Source organism: Cordyceps javanica, chromosome 3 (assembly GCF_051103115.1).
Source record: "Cordyceps javanica chromosome 3, complete sequence".
Lineage (NCBI taxonomy): Eukaryota > Fungi > Ascomycota > Sordariomycetes > Hypocreales > Cordycipitaceae > Cordyceps > Cordyceps javanica.
Genome location: NC_139297.1, coordinates 3,760,850 through 3,782,549, shown reverse-complemented (window position 1 = coordinate 3,782,549; position 21,700 = coordinate 3,760,850). Strand labels below are relative to the sequence as shown.

Below are 21,700 nucleotides of genomic sequence, written 5' to 3'. Positions count from 1 at the left end.
TGCAGTGGGCTGTTTGACGTGTTGAGCAGAAGCATCCGCGCTCTAATTCGCTAAGCTGTAGATCTATACAGCGTAACCAAGAGCAAGACATTCAAGGTATTTCTGAGATGCCTTACAGTCAGCTCAACTCCAGTTTTTTTTTATCTTCTTTAGAAGTTCTGATTTGCCTTGAAAAAGAGCCGTTTTCTGATATCATCGGAACAAAGTTGGGCTACTCAGTGTGCGAGCATCTATAAGAGGATATTTCCCTTTACAACAACGATACGGACTACTACCTGGCGGAGGAAGCTAAGAACGCGTTACTCGCAAAGAAGTTCATTTATCAATCTGCTTTAATAGCTTCCTTAAATCCAGGTAGTCCGCCGTAATAGCGACGAGCTAACGTGGTGCCGCGCGGCAGTCGCCATTGGAAACACATTCCTCATACCAAGACGCAACTTTCTCTAACCTTGTCTTCATCGAAACATTCTAACATACCCGAGAAAATGTCTTTTCAAGCCTGAGCTTTCGTTACTACGCATTCTATAGGCTTCGAGACAACCGGTCCTCGCGACCCCGGCGATCCTGGCGATCCTGGCGACCCCGGCGTACCTGAGCTCCTTCTCCTGACGAGGGCCCAAGAGATCTTGTGTAGAAAACCATCCCCTGATGCAGAGACATACATCGATCCCTACGCAGTTTCGAATGATTCATGGGCGTCCGCACGGGCGGCAGCTTCTCAATTGGCCGTTTGGATCTGCTGCAGCTCTACTCTGCCCACCTGTGTAGTCGATCCAACCATTTCCCCTTGAAGGGCAAGCATTCGTACAGTGCATCGCGACAAAATGTTTCAACAACTACATTGGGTCTATGAAAAGGGCGAGCAAAATCGTTGCGCCACCAATTGCTGGTGAAATGCGATCGTCGAGATGGAGGACCCTGCAGCGAGTCCAGGTTGGGCGACAGCTGGCGACGATAGGTCCCAGATTTGGTTCCAAATACCAGAAATCCATTTCATATATCTAGTTGTCGGGCGAAAGCTGCTTGAGTCTCTGTTGACAGGGCTCTTTTCTCATGATGATTTAAAGAGGCCAGGCACAACGGCCTGCACCGGCCTTGGTGTTGGCTACCATCGAGAGAATAGATGCCGTGGGCCCTCATCACCTAACGGTGCAGAGCGGTTGGCTCTAGGCGTTGCTCTTTAGACTAGTGTCTTGACTCAGAGCAAGCGTTCCTTCATCCCGTGTTCTTGAGCCATTTCTGCCAAGGAATTTCAAGGGCGAGCAAGCACGGTGCACTAGTCTACCCAGCGGAGCAGGGAGGTCTTTTCATAGGTCATTCGTCAATGGCACACGAGGATATGAAGGATCCTCATACTCTGTCTGGCTTGGCATGTACGGTTGCAACCATGAGATGAGTTGACTAATGAATTCGTGTCAGAGCTTGCACACGTGCACTATCACTTGGGTCTAGACGTAAATGCGATCAAATTTCGGAAGGGATTATTCGGCTGCAAGCGCCCACAATGAACAAGCTTAAAATTAAAGCTGACGCTGTCACTGACCCCTGCCATAAACCCTTCGAGCTGAGGATGAGCTGGCATTGCCGTGTCAAGTGTGTCAAGCACGAATGCTGTATTCCTGTCCCGATTTGGGGTCCAGAGTGCCCTTGTGATCACAAAGTCAGATTATTGACCGAAAATTGGGCGATAGCTCTAGTTTGCCGATTTCAGCGAACGTTGAAAACTGGGCACGTACGCAATCAAAGCGTCAGCCTCAGTACATCCATCGCTTGGCAACCTCAGCTGGAAGTATTTTGGAAGCATAGTTTCTTTCATCGGAATGCGGGGGATGAACCAAGTGACGGGCAGACATCTTGAGAACTGCTTGGCCGCCATCACGCCGCGTGGCGACGGTTTTGGCTAGGCTTGTAACGAGGGAGGCTCTGGGTGCACACGGCATTGCGCCTCATTGGGAACTTGGCGGCATTCTTGGCATATTGATTGGTACTCGTGCCAAGCAAAGGGCTTTCATGCGTCGGGCCAGGGTCGGAAAGTTCGAGCCACAGTGCGTTGAGTTTAGCAACACGTGGAGGCGGATGGCCGGCGCCGTGGCTGAGCTACATAGTATTAAACTTTCTCGTAATTAAACGGCCGCGAGCCACATGAGTTGGTAGCGTTAATCGTGTCACCCTGCAGGCTTGAGACCGATGCCGAGCCTTGACTGGCGATAACGTGGCCGTTTTCGCTCGTGTGCTACAGCAACCCTACGTGATTTATCCAGTACTGTCAGTGTTCAGTTAGATATCCAACCCGGGGTCAAGCTGAGTTGGGGCTACTGGTCTCGTTTCTGCGTCAGGCTGCTAGCAGATAAATCACGGCGGGTCTGGAGAGACAGCCACAAGACGGCTGGCCTGCACGTCAGGGCGAAAGGGGAAGTAATGAGAGAAAACGGCAGATAACCACGCGGGCAGGCTAAATACGGTTGCTTCATATCCGGGCTAGCCACAGACGCGCACACCATAACGGGTTGGCAAACTAATCAGTAAGTAGCAGGCCTCGTTCGCCGTCTTCCAGCGTGTTCTTGTTGATGTCAACTTGTCTAGCCTAGCATACCCCCGGCCCAGCCCCACGCATTAGCGATTCTCGGCATGCTAGGCCTGCGGCGGAGGCGGAGGGGCACAAAGCCTGGGCGCCCGGCGGAAAGCTTGATTCATTTCTTGGTTGGTCTAGGCGATCGTTGGTGACGGCCGTGATGAAATGGCCCCAGGCTGACCGGATTGTTCGGGCCCGGCAACAGTTGCATATGAGATGAAAAGAACGAGTCCCTACTTATGGTACAGTTGGACAGATTGAATGTCGTCATGATCCGGTTTCTCCGGGTCAGTCGTGGTGTAATGGGGCAAGGCCCAACTTGTACTGATACCAGCAGGTTGTGTTGTGACTGTGGCTGAAGCCACGACGTAGGTCAAATCATGTATGGTGAAGGAGAACGACGGGATGACGGGGCAAACACAGGATGAGTGAATAGCTGCTCTCTTGGTTGGACGAATGATGCAGCTACGCCGCTCGCCTATTCCTTTTTTTTCTCTCTCTCTCTGTCCTGTTTAGCTTCCCTGCTCCCTGCTGCAGCGAAACAGCCACGGGTTGTCGATCATGCCAATATGAGGCAGTTGTGCGACATATCATTCTGACTCGTTTACTGGCTGGCCTGTGGTCGGGTCCTAGTCAGCCATAAAAACAAACAAGAAAACTCCAATATGCGCAAGTAACCATGGGCACTTCTCCTGGCTCTTCTGATCAGACTATTGTTTTTTGCAACGAAGCGATCGCTCCACCCGTGGTGCAGCTGCAGAACGTCGACTGCTACCTGCCGAGACGAGTAAACCCTGGGTGCTCGGCGCTATTCCTTTGGCCGCCTTGCAGAGTCGCTGAGAGAGCTGCAAATTTATCGGTAGCATCGATGACGATCGCGACACAGATGTTACCACCCCATCACACCAGAGACTGAGGCCATTTCTGCTGGTGGCCCAGCTGGATTGACAAACGGCGAGGTCGCTGGGGTTGTTGCTTGTGCTGCCCAAAGGTTGGGCTGGAGAAACAGAAGAGCCTGGACCGCGCAGTGCCTGTCAGTATACAAGGCGAGTGCTGAGTCGGCGCCCCGCAGGCAGCCGAGCATCCAATCGAAACGCTGCCGATGGGGCTTCCGCCAAGCCGCCAAGAGCTTGGCGGCTTGGCAAACTCTGCTCCGCCGCATATCCTTTTGTCCTTGTATGATACGATACTTTGGTAACCACAGAGGTTGCTCGCAGCAGGAGGTATCTCTGCCAAGGAGTACCTGGGCTTGGCACGCCAAGCCCGCCAAGACTTTCCGCTCGCCCCTTCACTCGTCGCGCCAAGGCCTGGCAACTTGGCTCTGGTATCAGCACATCTAAAGCCAACGCCCTCCCCGCAACATTGTCCTACTTGTATTCTAGAATTTAAATCCTACTTCGCGTTCTTTTCTTTTAAATCTTGTGTCCAAAGCGACGTTGAATCTACGATATCCCGTTTTCTCGGTGTCCTCCTCAAGGCCCCGATCCGCAACCGGCTGCATACTATTACCAGCGCCACAACGTTCTTGTTTCGCGCTAACACAAATCGATAATCCCGGAACCGCCCCGGCGCCGGCTCTCTATACTCGTTGACCACGCCTATCGTCGACTTCGGCCATGTCGCAACTCCCCGACATCTCCCAGGTTGCCTCTGGGGTGAGCAGCAATAGCAGTGACTCAAAGTCAGCCACCCCCGCGCCGTCAAGCGCCGGCTCCAGCGCTGCTTCCCTCGCCCTCCTCGCCGAAGACAACCTTACATGCCGCTGGAACCAATGCAATCAAAAGTTCGCCAGCCCCGAGATTCTCTATGTATGAATCGCTCTAGCTCTTCCACATCTCGCCCCCGTATCTGACCATTTCCTCTGCAGGAGCACATCTGCGATCGCCATGTCGGTCGCAAGAGCACAAACAACTTGAGTCTGACCTGTCAATGGAACTCGTGCCGCACAACAACCGTCAAGCGTGACCACATAACCTCGCACATTCGCGTCCACGTTCCTCTCAAGCCTCACAAGTGTGAGTTTTGTGGCAAGTCTTTCAAGCGCCCCCAGGACTTGAAGAAGCATGTCAAGACCCACGCCGACGACTCGGTTCTCTCCCGCCAGGAGAATGGCTTCAACTACCGGACCCAAGCCAAGGGTAAGTTTTGTGTATACTATGACGCCATTTGACACGGAGCAATGTACTGACGTATTCAACAGCCCCAAGCTATTATGATCACAATGGTCAGATGCGTTCCGGTCATGCTGGATTCCCCCAACCCGGCCACCCGGGTGGCTATTACACTCCCCAACAGCCCGCCAGCTACGGAATGTACTTCAACCAGCCGCCTCTGAACACCCCCCGCGCCGAGCACATTGGCTACAACGCTGCCGCCGCTGGCGGATATGACCGCAAGCGCACCTACGACATGGTTGACGACTTCTTTGGTAGCGCCAAACGCCGCCATATTGACCCCTCGTCCTATGCCGACATTGGCCGCTCCCTTCTCCCTCTCCACGGCTCACTGTCTGTCCCCAACGGCCCCATGGCCGCTACCGAGCACTACATGCCTCAACCGGCGCATGTATCTAGCGGCATGAGTGCTGCTGTTCCTCCCATTGCCCACAACCCTCTGGCTCAGCAGTACTACCTGCCCATGCCGAGCGCTCGCACTCAGAAGGACCTCGTCCAGATCGATAATCTTCTGGGCCAGATGCAGGATACCATCTACGAGAACGCTAGCCATGCCACCGCCGGTGTGCACATTCACGGCGGCAGCGACCACGGCTACGGCGGCTTTCGCAACACGCCTTCGCCCAACGCTCTGCATCGCGGGTCTCCTACCCACATAGCCGACGGCTACGCCGTTTCCGCCGCCAACATGGCCTCTCCTCTCACCGCAATTTCCTCCACCGGCACGCCCGCCGTCACCCCTCCTTCCAGCTCCATGTCGTACACTTCGGGCCACTCTCCTAGCCCGTCTGCCTCGGGCATGTCTGCTGCTGGCCTCTCTCCCCAATCCCGTCACAGCCCGGCCGCCGTCATGTACCCAAGCCTGCCCACCAGCCTGCCTGCTGCTAGCCACGGCTATGGACAGTCAGCCACTGCCACGCTGGGCCCCAGCTTTGACATGACTGAGCGGCGCCGCTACTCTGGCGGTCTGCTCCAGCGCGCGCGCGGCCCTCTGCCCTCTCGCCCCGTCGAGCCGACTAGCAACGCCTCCGCACCCAAAGCCGCAGAGAGCCCCGCCTCGCCCTCGTCGGAGTCGTCAGACACGAGCGAGACCACGCGAGAGCGTGAAGAGCAGTACGACCGCTGGTTAGAGAACATGCGTGTCATCGAAGGCCTGCGCGAGTACATCCGTGGCCGTCTGGAGCGTAGAGAGTATGTCAAGGACGAGGCGGAGCGTCCCAGCGACGCCATGGATATCGACGTCAAGAGTCCGCAGATGCCTCCTCGCACGCTCGGCAAGAGTAAAGAGGGTAATTCGCTATATCCCATCCTTCCCGTACCTGGCTCTTGAGCATGGTACGCCGAGTGCTCTGGTTTATGATTTTTCTTTTTGGCGTACTCGTGGATTTCTGGGGGGCGATTCCTTTATGTTGTTTTAGGCGATGAGTTTGTAGGAGTTTAACGGAACGGGACACAACTTGATGGATTTTTCTCGTACAGCAAATTACGGGACAGTATAGTATGGTGCGCCAAATGATGAGCTGCCATGATGTATATCGATGATCTTGTTTTGCAACGCTTCTTGTTATTCCTTGTCGATCAATGCTTTCAAGTTACATTCTCGCCGATAACCCGCCTTGCAGTGACACGTCCGGGACTTTGCTTTTTGTCCCTGGTATTGATGATTTGGTTGAAACTGGGCGAAAGTCGTAGCTACCTTTTCGCCGTCATTCAATCCAGTTCCGGTACTCTGAGTACTTGGCAATGTATGCCTGGACTTGCCCTTTCTTTTTTTTTCTTGGAACCCTCGTGATCGTTTAACTTGACGACCCGGTCTTCGCGCGCGCTCGCTTCCTTCCTCGCGGGGCCGTCCTACGTCTTGTAGATTCCGAATCCCTGATTTGGTTTGCTTGGCGCAGACCGGCCGCTCGGCCGCCGGGCCTGCAGCAGGCCAGCGCGCGGATTCTACAAACGTCACCCCCCTGCCCCCCCTTTCTCCGGCGCCACCTACCCATCTACCTACAGCATCTCGCCAAGACGGCGAGGAGGGAGAGAGAGAGAGACCGCGCGGGAGGGGGTATCGGGGAAAGCCCTGCGCAATGCTTGTTTCTTGTTTCCGATCTAGCGAATCAAGGAAGCGGCTTGCTGCTCTCCCTCATTTTGCTTTTTTTTTGCTTTTTCCAATGGACAATCACTTTTTTTTAGAACGAACCAGCGGCAATAACGGGGAGGGGAAGAGAGGGGGAGCGAAAAAAAAGCAAATGCTGGTGTTACTAAGAATAAGAGACAAAGGGGGCTCGACGGTTTGCATTGCCTCTTTGGGAACGAGCGTAAGTAGAGCCCCTCTGGGTAAAGTCCATGCTTGAATGTGCGGCTTCTTCCACAATGCTTCAACAGAAAGATATGGTTTCTTGTGCTGGGCAGGAGACGGGGAGAAAGAAAGGTAGCAGACACCATTCGATAGTCTGCTGTTCTTGCGCAAAAGCGATGAGAATTTTAGGCGTCGGTCATGCGGGGTGAGAGTTAACGACAACCCCTCCCAACCCGCCTCCGGGTCGGGTTTTGCCTGTGTCGTTTCCCGTCATCTCCCCGTTCTCCCCGGCATCACAGACTGCCACTGCGTATATATTTCATGCCATTAACACTTTCTTGGGGAGGGGCCTCTCCGCTGCAAGCGCAAAAAGGTACCTACAACACACCGACACCTCAGCCAGCGCAGTATCAGTAGTATCTAACCCACCCTTCTACCATCAAGGGTGGTCATACGAGCTTATTCTGCTCCATTTACTCGGCTATCGGGGTCCAATCGACCCCCTTGCCAGGTCGGCCCTCTGGGGCAAAAGCTGCAGCTAGGGCTTTGCCTGTTGAGGCAAGACCTTGTTATCTCACAGGAGAATTGGAGAAGAACGGGCGAAAAGAGGCTCGTTTCTCTCCCGTCTGTCCCGCCTACAACCGTCTACTGGTAGCTCGGATACGTCGGGGGTGTGCGGGCTTGCTGCGCGATGAACCACGACCCCAGGAGGAGAAAGAGAACGAGAGGGAGGGAAAAAGACGAACCTTTTACTGGTCCAAGCAACAGCGATAGCTTCCGTTGCATGTTTTCTCGTCTGTTTTTGCGAAAACTTGCCTGTTTTCGTTCAATTGACTTTGCTTGTAAGCTAATTCAATGACGCGCTCTTTTGTTGGTCTTTCGCCATGCTAGGATATGTACGATACACGGGCTGCCCGTAGCTTCGGGATACTCCGCCAGACTGCCGCAGTTGCGCGGCATTAGGTCAACACAAAGCGACCTGGAGGGTTTGCAAATTAGCGTAGCATTTCGATGGCGACCAATATCGGCACATGGGACGTGAGCCAGGGTGGTTGAGGATCGGCCAGTTTGCGACCTTGTTATAATTGTGGGCAGGGAAAAGCGCAAGCTGTATCCGGAAGAGCCACAGGTGTCTTCGTGGGAGGCGCAGATCGTCCTTCTTGTTCTTGTTCTCGTTCTTGTTCTCTTTTGCCAAGACCATACATGTCTACACGGCGCAGCCATTGGCAAGCATAGGTTCCATCCTTTTTTATCTCGACATCAATAACTGGAGACAAAGCTAACCGTAATGGCGCTACTGGTGGTTTCCTGGTGCTGGGGACCTCACCGACCAGCTGTTTAAAGTTCTAGACAGCATCGAGCAGAATGACGGTCGGTTGCTCGCAATTATCAAACTTTCCTCCACCGTCGCCGCCGTATCCACCAGCCATATGTATAATGTAGGGGATTTGATGTCGCAGGGACCAAGTGATTGATAGCAAGCGGATTGCTTTTCGATTTTCATTGAAAACCCGTTCCAGTCTACTATGTAGTATCCCCCCAGCCTTGGCAAAAGTCCGTGACGGTATCAGCAGGCTACTGGTAAGATGGCATGGCATCAAGATGAATGACAGCAACCAAACGGGGCAGGCCAGACTTCGTGCGGGGGAGGAGCGGGCTCTACCAGCGTCGCATTCGAATTTGCCGACCGCCAATTGCAGGAGCTGGCCTGGCGCCGCGGAGGAGCTATCTCTGCAGTCAATATCACTGTCCGAACACAGTAATGATGACCTAACATGACGCACGAGGTGCAGCTGCTGAATGAGAACGTCAAGGCGACATCCGAGTGTGATGCGATCACCTTTCACGCAGTTGGATCGCAGGCAGCTGGGCGTAGCTTTAATTATTCTTACTGTCACCATTTTCTACAATACCAGAACCAGGTGCGCGGCAAGTGACTGTCGGAACAGCGAAGAAGGGGGTCAGCAAAAGCGGGGAGGTCGATGCCAAGCAACCGATGGCGAAAGAAGTACTGGAAGCCTGTACAGATCAAAAATGTCCGGGCCGGCCAGGAGGTCGATGTGGCTACCAGTAGGCTGTTTGTTAATGTGCTCAAGTATTGGGAGCTACTCGTATAAGCGACGCTCAGAGGTGGCGACCTGGCGCAGCCCATTGGTCACATCGGCACATCGGTACTACTGGTACAGAGCAGCTAGAGCGCCAAGACTTTTTGCTCGCTGTGGTTGCCCCGTCTTTGAAGTTGAACCATTGCTGACCTCGTGCAGAATGTTTGAGTTGTTGGCGCGAATAGAAGGCAGCGGATTTCGTGAGTGCCACATTCGGCAAGGCGCCCTTCTGCGGTACAGCGAACGCGGTGGGCGGAATCGACAGAAGGGAGCCGTAATAATAAAGCAGCGTTGGCTCACATCGGGTTTTTGGCTTTGGAGAAGGTCACGATTCTGCCAACGATGCAACTAGCGTGTGTTCTTCGTCCCTGCCATGCAAATACTCGGTTGCGCATCTGCAGCATTGACACGGTGCATGTGGTGAGAGGGAGAGAGAAGAGCTATTCAGCGCCGGTTTGGCGTGGCATTGATGAAGACGCTGTCCAGTTGGTACGATTGCAACCACGAGTGGTGGCATCTCTCTCTGTAAGAGGCGGGGGGCGTAACTTCAACTCGTAGGTATACTGAGTACCACATCAAGTATAGTGTGGCGGCCAGTTGCAAGGCTTGATGGGACAGAAGCCACACTACAGGGCGATTGTGACGCCGGGGCTGCTGGCTGCTCGGAACTAGCCTATCCGATCTGGCGGCTGTCTCGTGAGCGGACGTAATGAGTTCATTGCCTGTATCTCTTTGATCGCAAGAAAACGGGTGCGGTCGCAAAGATGGGAAGTCATCAATGTGCGTAGCCTAATTAGCAGGAGGCCGATGAGAGGAAAGCTGAGGGGCGATCGCAAGAATATTTCTCGGCAATGAGCTACAGGTAGAGTACCTCGGCAGGCAAAGGTGGTGAGATTGTGGTCGACGAGGAAAGGGACTGAGCAGATCAGCTGGCGGGATGACGACTGGTGGATCTGGTACAGCAAAGCGGTAAGGCGGTAGCGAACCGTTGAGACTGCATCTAGAACGAAGGGCTCGAAGGGCTTACCAGTAGCATGATAATAGAGGAAATGCGGGAATAGAAGTGAGCAGATTAAAAAAAAAAGATGATGCTTCGGCTGTCGGCTGGGGGCCAGACATGCATCCGCCACCATCAGCTTCGCATGCAAGAAGAAGAAGAGTGGCTGCAGGACCAGCTGGCCGAGTCGTTCGTGACTGGCCCCCTTTCTCGCACAAATGATGGAGAATAGCGTACGTTGACGAAGATGCTGTGGAGGCCAGGGGGGAAACGGAAGTTGAGTGAAGGCTTGGCGGATGTTGGTAAGGTTGAGGTCTGACTACTAAGGTAAGTAGTTATATTGTAGCGAAGCGGAGCGGAGAGAGGGGCATAGGAAAAGGGCGAGAACAAACGGAGTTTCCTAAAAGAGGAAATGGGTAAGTACTGAGTACTTTTAGGTAGCGGGCAGCTCGGGTTTGAGGGTAACGGTCATGGCGCGAAGACAAGAGCCGCTCAGTGGAACGAATGCCTTCCTGGTTGTCCAGCCAGGTAGTTGAGTACTGAGTATGTGTATCAAGTTTGTGAGTATTGCTGGGTTGTGCAGATGGGTGCTTGGGCTTTGGGTCTCGAGACAAGACAAGCTGCTTGCTGTGTTTTCCGTCCCCCACCAACGCGAGTCAACAAGATGGCCCAGTTGGCGTGCCACTGCCACGGCGTCAAGCGTTGGGCCTGCATGGTGCTGGGGGGAACAGGCGATTGGACAGCGGATCATGGCAGCAGGGGGGGGGGGGGGGGGGGGGGGGTGGAGGTGTATGTGCGGCGGGCGCCTGGGTGCTCGGGTCTTGGGCAGGCAGGTAAATGGGATTGCGGGATAGACCGTGGAACCAGTCGAGATGGAAAGATGCAGGTACTGAGCAAGTAATCCGTGCTGGAAGGTACGGAATCCTAGCATCCTACCTAGGTATTAAGTAGTAGCCGACAACTACTTACAGCAGCAAGTACGGTACTGAGTAGTGACCTACCTAGGTACCTACTTATTTTTGGTACTCGCCTTGGGTATCTGTACTCGGTGCAACTTTGCTCTCAACTGTTCTGCTATTTTGTCGTCTCCTACAGGCTACCAGTACTTACCAGTACCAGTACAAAGTAAGTTAATTAAAAAGTCCACAAATGCTGGTACTCGGCCTGGCTCTCGCTAAAATAAACCCGCCCCGGACCTCGTACTTGGTATTAGTGGTCAGAGACTGGCTACCCAGAATTGGAGCCCCCCGCCCGCCTGCATTGCCTTCCCTTCTTGCGCTTCCACTTCCACTTCCCACCACACGCAACTGCGGCGACAGCCACCAACTGGAGCCACTCGCCAATTCTCCGCTTGATTATCGTACTTGGCAGCTTGGTAAGTACTCGGGCTTGTCACCCAATAAGTACGTTGTAGTACTGAGTAAGTACCTACTCAGCAGTCACCCACGCAGACCTGATAAGTACCTTCAGGTAGGTAGTAGGCACCAAGCACCCAGATGCCGAGTCACTGACTAGGTGCGTAGGTGCTAACCTTACCTACATACCTACCTACTTAGTTACGTTGCCTACCAATACTCAGTACCAATCACCACCTACTGGTACTTACCTCTGCATGTTCCCAACTGCGCTCGGCCATCGCGCGACAGCCGGCCCGGCCTGTCGTTTGCTACCTTTTTTTTTTCCTGCTGGCTTAAATTCTGTTCGTTTTCTATTGCCAAGTACTAAGTGTCCCCAATCGATCCCGCCCAAGAGAAGACGCAATCCCCCTTGAGCCGCCAAGTTCCGTTTGATTCTTCCCTCTTTCTTTTCCGTTTGTGTCTTTACCCTCTTCTCTTTTCTCTCTCCTCCTCCTCCTCGTCCTTGGCTTCTGCTTCTTCTTCTTCTTCTTCTTCTCCAGCCTGACCCTCTTCTCATCTCTTCCATTCGCTAGTTTCTCACTTTCTTCGGTCCTCGCCCCGATTTCGCATTCATCGACTTTTGCTCGCCGTTTCCTGACCTTGCAAAGAAAAACCCGTCTCTGGCCTAGAATCCGTCCTCTCCCCGGTTCTCCGCGGTCTCCGCCAACCACAACCCACCACACACGCTCGCTACAACCAAGCCGCTTTTTTTGTCAAAGGCTAAACCTCGAGAACCGTGACGACTGCCGGCTTTGGCTTCCCTCTTCTTTTTATTTTCTCCTTCTCTTTGTGCCAGCAGCGCGCCTAGCCAACGCCTATACGGCGGCCCCGTCTGGCTTCCTCAATCATTGTTACTATTCTTCTGAGTTTTCCCCTTCTACAATTGATGCACCCGTCTAGCATCTGATGCTGCGGCCGATTGCCTTTCATGGATACTCCGGCCCAGACCGATGCTGACGCCCAGTCCTCCTCTGGCAAGCATGCATCCTCAAACGAATCTTCGCCCGCGCCCTCGGCAGCCTCCCCGGCTTCCAAACGCTACAGAGCAGCCAATGCCGTCCCTGATTGCTGTCGCACTTGCAGGTTGCGCAAGGTAAGCACCGGCCTTCGCAAATTCCCCTTCCCCTTCCAACCCGCCCTCCCACCGCGTCTTAGCCTTCGGGCGGCCGGTACCCCAGACTCCGCCCGCCGCCTGCTTGTCTGCTTGCCTTCCGGCCGCGGCCACGGCTACTGCCATCATGTATCATGTTGCTGCACACCGTCAAGCATCTGTTGTGCCTTCACTGACGCTGCGCCTTGTCCCTCTTTTAGGTAAAATGCACCGGCAAGTCGGCTACCGGGTCCTGCTCCAACTGTGCACGTCTCGAATTGGCCTGTAGCTTTCAGAGCGCCGATAATCCGGGCGATCCCCAAGGTGCGTGCCTATTCATCCCCACCACCATCTCTTCCCGTCGGGGCCGCCTGCGCTACATACTTGCGCAATGTGTGCCGCGTCCGCGCCTGGGCCAACTCCGAACTTTCCCTCTCGAACGAATCGCAAGACTGACAGGCCCATGATTGATAGATCGCGTGTCTAGGACCACTCCCAGCGCCAGCCACACCGAAGCCGGCACTCTTCGTAAGCGCGCGCAGAGAGCCTGCAGCCAGTGCCACTCGCACAAGACCAAGTGCTCGGGCGACTTGCCTCGTTGCAGGCGTTGCGAGGCTAGCAACCTCGTCTGCGAATATACACCCACCAAGCGAAAATTCACCAGCGTTCGCTACAGTGCTGCCAACGGGGCCGATGGCGCACCTACGCCATCCGAGACCACCGCCCTCAGCGCCCAATCTACCGAAGAAGTTACAGCCAATAGCCCGACGACTAGCACCCTTCAAGGCTACTATGTCATGCTCTTGGATCCCAACATTCTGAGTGCCGAGTATGTCGCTTGCTTTCGAATCCCCTTGCCGCCTCTCGCCGTGCTAACTTACCGCTGCAGGGACAAGATGATTAAGAGAGACATTGTTTCACGGCATTTCGAGGTGTACATGCACTGTCTGTATTGGATGCCGAGCTTGGGCTTCCTGCATCCTCCTACAATATGGCGCCAGATCGACGTATGTACATGTCCGCTCGCTCGTGCATGCCACACAAACTTACTCTGGTTTCACACAGGACATGACGCTTCATCCAGCCAAAGCCGCCGCGATATGCTCCGTTACATGTTTCTTCGCCAACCCGGGCGAAGTTGGCCGTGACTTTGGTCAGAGATGCTGTAATCAGGTTGAGGCATATCTAGTTCGAAGCATTGATCGATTCTCGGAAGAATCTCTAATGCTGACCACCTTGAATACTCTCTTTAACCTCTTTCTAGGCTCCTACGCCAGAGTGTGGACATGTCTCGGTATCGGCTCTCGCGTCATGATTGGCCTGCAGGCGAATTGGGACTCCGGGATATATCAGGGGCGCTCTTGGATCGAACAGGAGAGCTTGCGTCGATTGGTGTGGCAAAACTTTTACATGGATCGGCTACTTGCTGGCGGCTATGATGAGTATCTGGCTAATCGCCACGATACTTGGAAGCTCCGGCTGCCTTGCACGGAAAGAGCATATCGTGGAAACCATCCTTTGATAGTCGACCGACTGCACGATGTCCCGCCTTTGCACCTCGAGAATGCTGGTCTGCACGCTTGGCAGCTCCGTCTGTGTGATTTGAGACACCGAATTCAGGTGTAAGTGTAGCTGTCACCTTGCGGATCAGGTTTATCAGCGCTAACAAGCCTGAATTACAGGGCAGCGAAGCGGTTGACACTCCCTCAAGTCAACGTTTCGCGACCGGAACCCTCCACAGTCATGTCGGAGATTAGAGCTCTCCAGAATGAACTGGGACGTTTCCACCTGTCGCTTCCTGCCGAGTACAAACTCACGGACCAGGTTGTCGAGCACATCCTAGGAACCGAGGAGCGCAACGGCTACATATACCTGCACTCCCACATCGGTGTCAGCCACGTAGACCTATATCGCTTTGCGTTGCCCGGCGTGCACGGCACCGCACCAGACTTACTGCAGCGATTACCGCGAGACTTTGTGCTCGCGTCACAAAAACAAGCCGTCGCGCATTCCATCAGCGTCGCCACATTCTGCGACGTGGTTCGGCGCGAGCACGAGAAGCACCCCTCACTACTGCCGTTACGACTGACCGGGGACTACTCCATCACACACATGTGTACGCAGGCGATTCGTGTGCTGGTAGTTGCGCTGTGCCATAATCTGTACCATGATCTTGCGGGCAAGACGACGAGTCCACCGTGGAGGGGTATCAACTCACGCGTAGTCACCGAGGCAGACATGAGAGAAATGATTGACAACCTGTTCAAGGTGATGGAGCCATGGAGCCACATTTCTCGCATCACCAAGCAAGCATACGACGCCAACAGGGTCATGGTAGACCACTACTACAAGACGGGCAAACTAAACGAGACACCCAACTCGGCGCTAGTTGAGGCGACGAGATTGAGCATGACATCGGGTCCGGGGGGATCCATCCTGGGCAGCGGCGACCAGTCCGTCAACGAGCAGTGGGGTGCCAGCGCCGGGGCGCCTTCGCCGGATGACAGTTCTGCTCAGTACGGCGCGGTGAATCTCGGGTTTGAGATGGAAAACGGGCCGCCTGGAGTGCCGCTCTTTCTCGAGCAGGCACGGATTGCACCACTGGAAGATACAGGGCTCGGGCTGTACGATGGCGACAACTCGTTTGAGCACTCACCACTCTGGGATTTTTCCAGGGACATGAGCAGAGTGATCCGAGAAGATGAGGCACTCACGCCCGGCGAGCAGCAACCGAGGATGCCGACGCATACATATAGCGACAAGGATGTTTCGGCCTATCTGCGGCATCAGCAGCGTCAGGTGAATGGGTACTCGAACGAGTACGTAAATGGGCATGCGGATCCGTCGCGGTATCCGTACCCAGGTCATTTGTGAGGACGACGATGCTTGGACACAGGTGTGAAAAGCTGTGACAACTTTGGACCTGGCGTACTGTCCCGGGGTCGGGGATAAATCCTGCTAATGTGATTATGGCGGGCGTTTGCGATGGGTGAAAACGGGGATCCTGGAAGGACCCTTTCGGCGTATTTTGTTTGATAGTCTATCCAATTTTCGGTAGACGGTGATACCCCAGGGATGTGAGGACGTGTTGGGATGTATCGTAATGGAGACAATTACAGGATATAACGGAGGCCATATAAGTTTGACGATGCGGGTGACTATGCCGGTGACTATGGGGAGGCGCGGGGATCGAGGCCAATTAGCCATGATGAGTAGATTCTCGACCCCGTCCGTGTATGGGTGTATTGTCGGTATTGGTATTGCTACCAGTGAGCTCATAGCAGCGCATCGTGCTGGTTTTTTAGGAGGGCGTGTTGGAGGACGTTGTTTGATTCGGGGCCGTGGTGAATGAGTCGTGGGCTGCGCCAAGAGGAGCTGCCGCCGGTACTGGTACAAGCACAGCATCGCCGAACCGCCAAGGACGGGTGGAGGTGGGTGGCTACTTACTTACTTTGGTGGCCGAGATGAGAAGGAGGTACTTAGCTTGCGAGCCATGATCTGCTTGTTATAAGTAATTACCGCGTTGGGCAATGTAGTCTCTCTGACCTCCAGAGGTTTGTCTGTTCTTGTTCTTCTTCTTTTTTTCCACCGGTTGGTATTTGCGCAGTATTCAATGTCGCGACGAGCATTTCCACGCTGCTGGCAATCGGGCCAATGAGATGGGTGAAGCTCGACACCTGGGCTGGGGGCGGGTTGGTGGAAAGGGATGCGCTCAGTACCAGTAACGAAATCCAGCCCTCCATTACTGTGAGGTAGGTAAGTACTTGGTGCCTACTAACCTAGTACACTCTACCCAGTAAGGTGGCCCCGATCAAATCGCCGGCAGGTTACTCGGTAGTTTACTTTTGATTAAAAGTGATTCTTAGTCAACTACTCGGAAATAAGAGTAGAGAAACAAGTACATACTATATCAGAGAATAACTTGAATCAATAGATAATCCTATACTATGATTTCATATTTATATGGTATTATTTACATGTATATCAAAGAAGATTTGTGTCCGCGGGTTTTATTATTATCGACGGTCTGTGCTAGGTGCCAAGGTGCCAACCTGCGTAAGGTAGCTACCATCCCATCTACCCAGTTGCCAGTGACTGTATTGCTCAGCGCCCAAGAGCCCTTGACAGGCCTTGAAGGATGCCCAGTCCGTCCAGGCCAGCCCTGCGCCCCGCCCCGCCTCATGATTATGCCGGCTACGGAGTAGTTGCCTACTGGGTACTGGTTATCAGTAGAGATGAACAGGGGAGCGGCTTTCCATCACAGCATAATCCCATCTCCTCGGTGGCGCATGCTTGGTCGGAGTACTGGTTCTCGTCCTGAAAGGTAACATCGCAGTTGCTTGTGATAATAGGATTCAACATGTTTTCCTGACTGATCGTGCAGCTTCCGACCTCTGTTGCATTCCCCGTGTGAAGAGTCACCATGTTGTATTTTGCCAGGTCCTTTTTTTTTCTTTCTGGGCTCCATCCGTAGCTCCCGTCAGCAGGAAGCGCTGCGCCCATCATTTGCCCACTCGCTCATTTTGTCCACCATCCTCCTTCTTCATCTGGCATACCTGGCAACGCCTGGCAACAAGACTACCTTACCTCCCTACCTAGTTGCCTTCCAAGGTAGCTGGGTCGATAGCTTGCAGGCCTCTGCTTCTTTTCCTTCTCGCCTTTTCTCTCATCTCGCCCTCTCACCATCTCTCTTCTGTTCTTGGCCGGCCCTTTTTGTGACTTTTTTTTTGGAGTCTTCGCCCCTCGCTCACACGCCCCAGTTAGTTCCACTCGGAGAAAAACGACGGCCTTGTTACCCTCCCCAAACTTTGGTGGGAACTTTTCTTCGCCCCCTTCGTCTCTCCCATCGGCCCGTCACGCTTTCCTCTCTTCGACACCCGCACTCTCCAAGACGATCCAACAAAGGCGAACGTGTACAGAGACGACGTGATGCTGGCGCAGATCCATCGCGACAAGCGGAGTGCGGCTCTCGCCTCTGTTCTCTTCATCGCCCTCCTCGTCTTCACATGGCACTCGCTCAACCTCGAAACGCTGCTGCCCGCGCCGCTGCTGCACGGTGGCCACCAGCTGGTCCCCGTCGTCGCCGCCCGCATGCACGAGGTCACTTGCCCGGGACCGATTGGAGTCCAGACCCCCTCCAAGGGCATCCCCGTCGTCCGTGGTCGTAACGTCTCCAGCACCACGCACGGCCAGACCCTCTCCGTACCCAAGGTCGTCGTCCTCGTATTTTACGGCCGCCGCAACACTGTCTCAATTCTCGATTGCTATCTCAAGGTACGAATATCTGCCAGAGCGAGCAAAGAATCAATCGTGACGCTACGAAACGACACCACCAGGTCATAGAGAACGCGAGGGCTACGGGTATATCAATTGGCATGGGAGGCCAGTCTGGTCTCGTCGACGAGGCTCAGTGGCTGCGCTCCCGAGCTTCATTGATCAATCTTATACGCTGCTCTCGCTGACTCAAACCCCCCTGACCCTGTTGTCCTCGAGGGCCCGCGCGGCCGCGTCTAAATCCACGTGGGCTACCAAAAAAACTATGCTGACCTTGTTTGTACTGTAGCGCAACCTTGTCAGCAATGGCGGTCTCGTTGACGAAGTCATCTGGCTACGACGTACCGAAACGGAAGAGGACGTTGAATTTCTCCAGAAACTACTCGACTCTGAGACTCGTTACAGCAAGCGCGATGTCGACCGCACAGATGCCTCGGGCTTCGCCAGCGCCTATGATGACCTGGACAATGACACTCTCTACCTCAAGATTGACGACGACGTGGTAAGTACTACACCATCGGTGCTCCTGGGCCTCTCGCCTTCACCCTCAGCCTCGTTCTTCTTTCTAATCGCATATGTAGGTCTTTATCGACGACAACACCATCCTTTCACTCATCTGTACCAAGCTCACTCATCCTGAGTACTACATCGTCTCGGCCAATGTTGTGAATCAACCCATGATAAGTTGGTTACACTGGAACCTCGACGCAGTCCTCCCGTATCTTCCCGACACCAAGAACCCCTACCCCAAGCTCAAACCCGGCGAGCGAGTCGACTGGCGCGCTTCCACCCTGCCCGACTACAAAGGTCCCCAAGACATGGACATTCTCGAGTGGAACTCGCCTGGCGAGGCGAAGCACCGATGGCTGCCTCTTCGTAATCGCAAGGACCACATTCTCGACGGTACGCCCATTGTCAACACCGAGTATTCTGCCTTTGGCAAGGGGCTCGGTCACTGGCAGATTGCTGCTCAGCAGCATTATAGTTTTTTTGAGAACCTGGAGAAGAAGCAGCTTCACAAGTACAAGTTCAACGTATGGGACTTCAAGCTAAAACGTCTCGGCATTCAATTCATGGCCATCATGGGCAAAGATATCAACGGCGCCAAGCCCATTGGTCAGGACGACGAGCAGCATTTCTCCGTGACCATGCCTGAGAAGTCGGGTCGTGCCGCCGTGGCAGATGGTAGAGCCATTGTCGCGCATTACAGCTTTGGTCCGCAGTCGCAGCAACTGCCCACGACAGATATCCTGGATCGATACCGATCGTATGCGGCCGAGAATATTTGCCAGAAGCCAATGCTATGGTCCCCTGAAGATGACTCGCCCAAGGCGCCTTCGTCATGAGGTGGGAGAGGGACTTGGCCAGAGCCACGAAAACAGGACAACACATGACGTGGTTTGTCTCTGCATACAATATCCTTGCTTTATATGTTATGCATTTATTTTACTTGATAGCGCACAAATTATGGCTTCGACAATTAAAGGAAGGCTAAGACGGAAGCGCGACGCAGCACATTAGCATATCAGCAACAAAAGGCCTAACAGGCCGGCGCCTTGGGAGTTTGGGGTCGTTGTCTTCTTTCTTGTTCTTATTATTATCACTATTATTCTCCGCTGTACACAAATTCTAGAGGTTGGGGATTTCTTCTTCTTTTTTTTTTCTTTTCGATTTTTGTTGGAGAAGCTGCATTCATGGTTCACTCATTGTATCATTCTTTACATCATGATTTAATCATATTACTTGTCCTACACTCGCGGATTTTCAACCGCGCCCCGCGCTTGTCACCCTGTCTTGAACCGTCGTATCCCGTGCACTCTGTCTTGGTTCATGTGTCGTACGTAAATTACGTTTCATAAACAGGTCTGGAACAAGAGTGATGTGGTTGAAATCGACGTGAGCCATCGCGGTCGCGTCAGCCATACACCCACCCACTCACTGGCAAATTATGAGAGAGAGGAGACGATCGGAAATTTCACTTGGCCGATGACGTAGGTACGGTACTTACCTAGGGTACCGACCTACTTACGTAGATCGCGCGCTCCCTCCCCGGGCTGTGTGTCTCTCTTGCCGTTGGTCAAATGATCAGGTACACCAACCAACCAGGTTGTTAGCGGGCAGGTGAGATCTGCCTAAGCTGCGGTACCTTGAGAAGATGGGGGAAAGGTACAAAATCTTGACACAAAAAGGCCCATCAAACCCGAGGCCCTCGCGAAACGCTCGCGTGCGCGCGCGCGCAAGCCCACGCGGCCGGGATAGTACGAAATGGTTTGGGCTGGAATGCTGCTCAGCGACACTCCAACCTGTTAACCGTAGTTGGAGGTGGGGGTTACTCTACGTCTACCTGGCTGGTGGAAAAGAAGGGGGAGGAGGAGGGGGGCAAAGGGGGCCAAAAAACAGGTTTTTCTTTTATTTTGCTCTACTCAAAGAAAGACAATGCTGCAGGTTATGACGGTCAAAAATAAACAGTGTCATGGCTACAAACACGACATGGTATGCATGTACGGTGGTGTGTTGCCAGCCAAGGAAACGCGAAGAGCTCTCATGGAACGAGATTCGGGCTGACGGGCGAGCAGGCAGGCAGTGAGGCTAGCAAGCAAATATGCAACCACCATAGAGAAAGTTCAAAGAGGAGACAGACTCAATCAAACACGCATCAATCAACGCACTTGTACTATGTATTATACACTATGCCAAATATACAGCTATAAACAGGCATCTGCCGCAGACAGAGTCCAAGTTTTGCAGTACACACAAAATATAACAACGCAGGCTGTAAATCAGTAATCAGGCCGCAGGTTACCCTGTCCTTCTCTCTCAAGTGGGCGAAAGAATGATGGAAATGGTCGATAGAAGCGATCCGAAAGCCGGTGCGCTGATGCAGAGTGTCGGGTTTCCCGGGATCAAGGGCAACTCAACGGTGGAAGAGGAAAAGAGAAAAAGGCATCTCAAAGAGGCGAAGAAAAAGAAAAGAAAGGATAAGGCTTGTATATGTCTTCCGTGGTGATTGATAGCCATGGTATCCAGAAAAAAGAAAAATGTCGTCAAAAAAAAAAAGGTCGTCGATGATGGTGTTGAAAGTATATGGTGGCAGGGTTGCCGAGGCCGTTTTGTTTGTTCGCTAATCAACGGAGTATCTCTGGTCGTTTATTGAAACATGTTGCGATCTTTTTCTTTGAGACCACCAATCTTGTCCATGTCGATAGACTGGAACTGACCCTTGGCTTCCTTCTCATAGGCGGGGAGCTGCTCTTCTCGCACAGGCTCGAGGCCAACGGCAGCGTTGTCGCCGACTCGGACGATTAGGACACGGCCGCTCTGGCGACGACCATCGTCGCCCTGCTCGTCAGGGAACGTGATGTGAATCTCGGGAACGTTGTCGGGCGAGTCGGGGGGCGAATTGGGATTCTGCAGCATGGGCTGACCGTCGCGGCCGATAACAACGACGCTGGAGCGGCCGTTGTGCTTGGTCTCAATCTGGAGCATAGGCTCCTTGCTGGCCTCGTTGTAGGTGGGCAGAGACTGGTTGCGGAGTTTTTGCATACGGCGAGAGCGGCGGAAAAAGTAGAGGGTGGAAATCAGGACAATTGATACGAAGAGTAGGACAAGGATGGCGATGAGCGCATTGATCATCTTGTCGGAGCCATCGTCGGAGCCATCGCCTCGGGAGACGAGTCGACGGAGGGGCTCCAGGCCGGACGTCTCGTCGCGCTCAATAATGATGGGGCGAAGGGCCAGAGCAGAATTGGTTCTGCGGGTGCCGTGAGCGGCCAAGTTGTCGAGGGGAACAGTAGGTGCCAT

At 53.7% G+C, this 21,700-nt stretch overlaps 3 protein-coding genes across 3 annotated transcripts; 2 read left to right on the top strand and 1 right to left on the bottom strand.

Moving 5' to 3' along the window:
- Window positions 1-4,188: 4,188 nt before the first annotated feature.
- On the top strand, window positions 4,189-6,076 carry V2A60_005324 (C2H2-type zinc finger protein; the record flags this gene model as incomplete). The annotated part of the gene is made up of 3 exons (XM_083256636.1): window positions 4,189-4,380; window positions 4,440-4,710; window positions 4,773-6,076. 3 exons carry the CDS (start codon window positions 4,189-4,191, stop codon window positions 6,074-6,076), a joined length of 1,767 nt encoding a protein of 588 aa, XP_083112762.1.
- A 6,387-nt stretch (window positions 6,077-12,463) lies between these two features.
- V2A60_005323 (uncharacterized protein) lies at window positions 12,464-19,245 on the top strand (the record flags this gene model as incomplete). Its single annotated transcript, XM_083256635.1, has 10 exons — window positions 12,464-12,775; window positions 12,847-12,949; window positions 13,100-13,454; window positions 13,515-13,632; window positions 13,691-13,778; window positions 13,890-14,247; window positions 14,308-15,424; window positions 17,390-17,899; window positions 18,189-18,401; window positions 18,481-19,245. The coding sequence occupies 10 exons, from the start codon at window positions 12,464-12,466 to the stop codon at window positions 19,243-19,245; spliced, it is 3,939 nt and encodes a 1,312-aa protein (XP_083112761.1).
- Window positions 19,246-21,046: 1,801 nt separating this feature from the next.
- On the bottom strand, window positions 21,047-21,700 carry V2A60_005322 (uncharacterized protein; the record flags this gene model as incomplete). The annotated part of the gene is made up of 1 exon (XM_083256634.1): window positions 21,047-21,700. The coding sequence occupies one exon, from the start codon at window positions 21,698-21,700 to the stop codon at window positions 21,047-21,049; it is 654 nt and encodes a 217-aa protein (XP_083112760.1).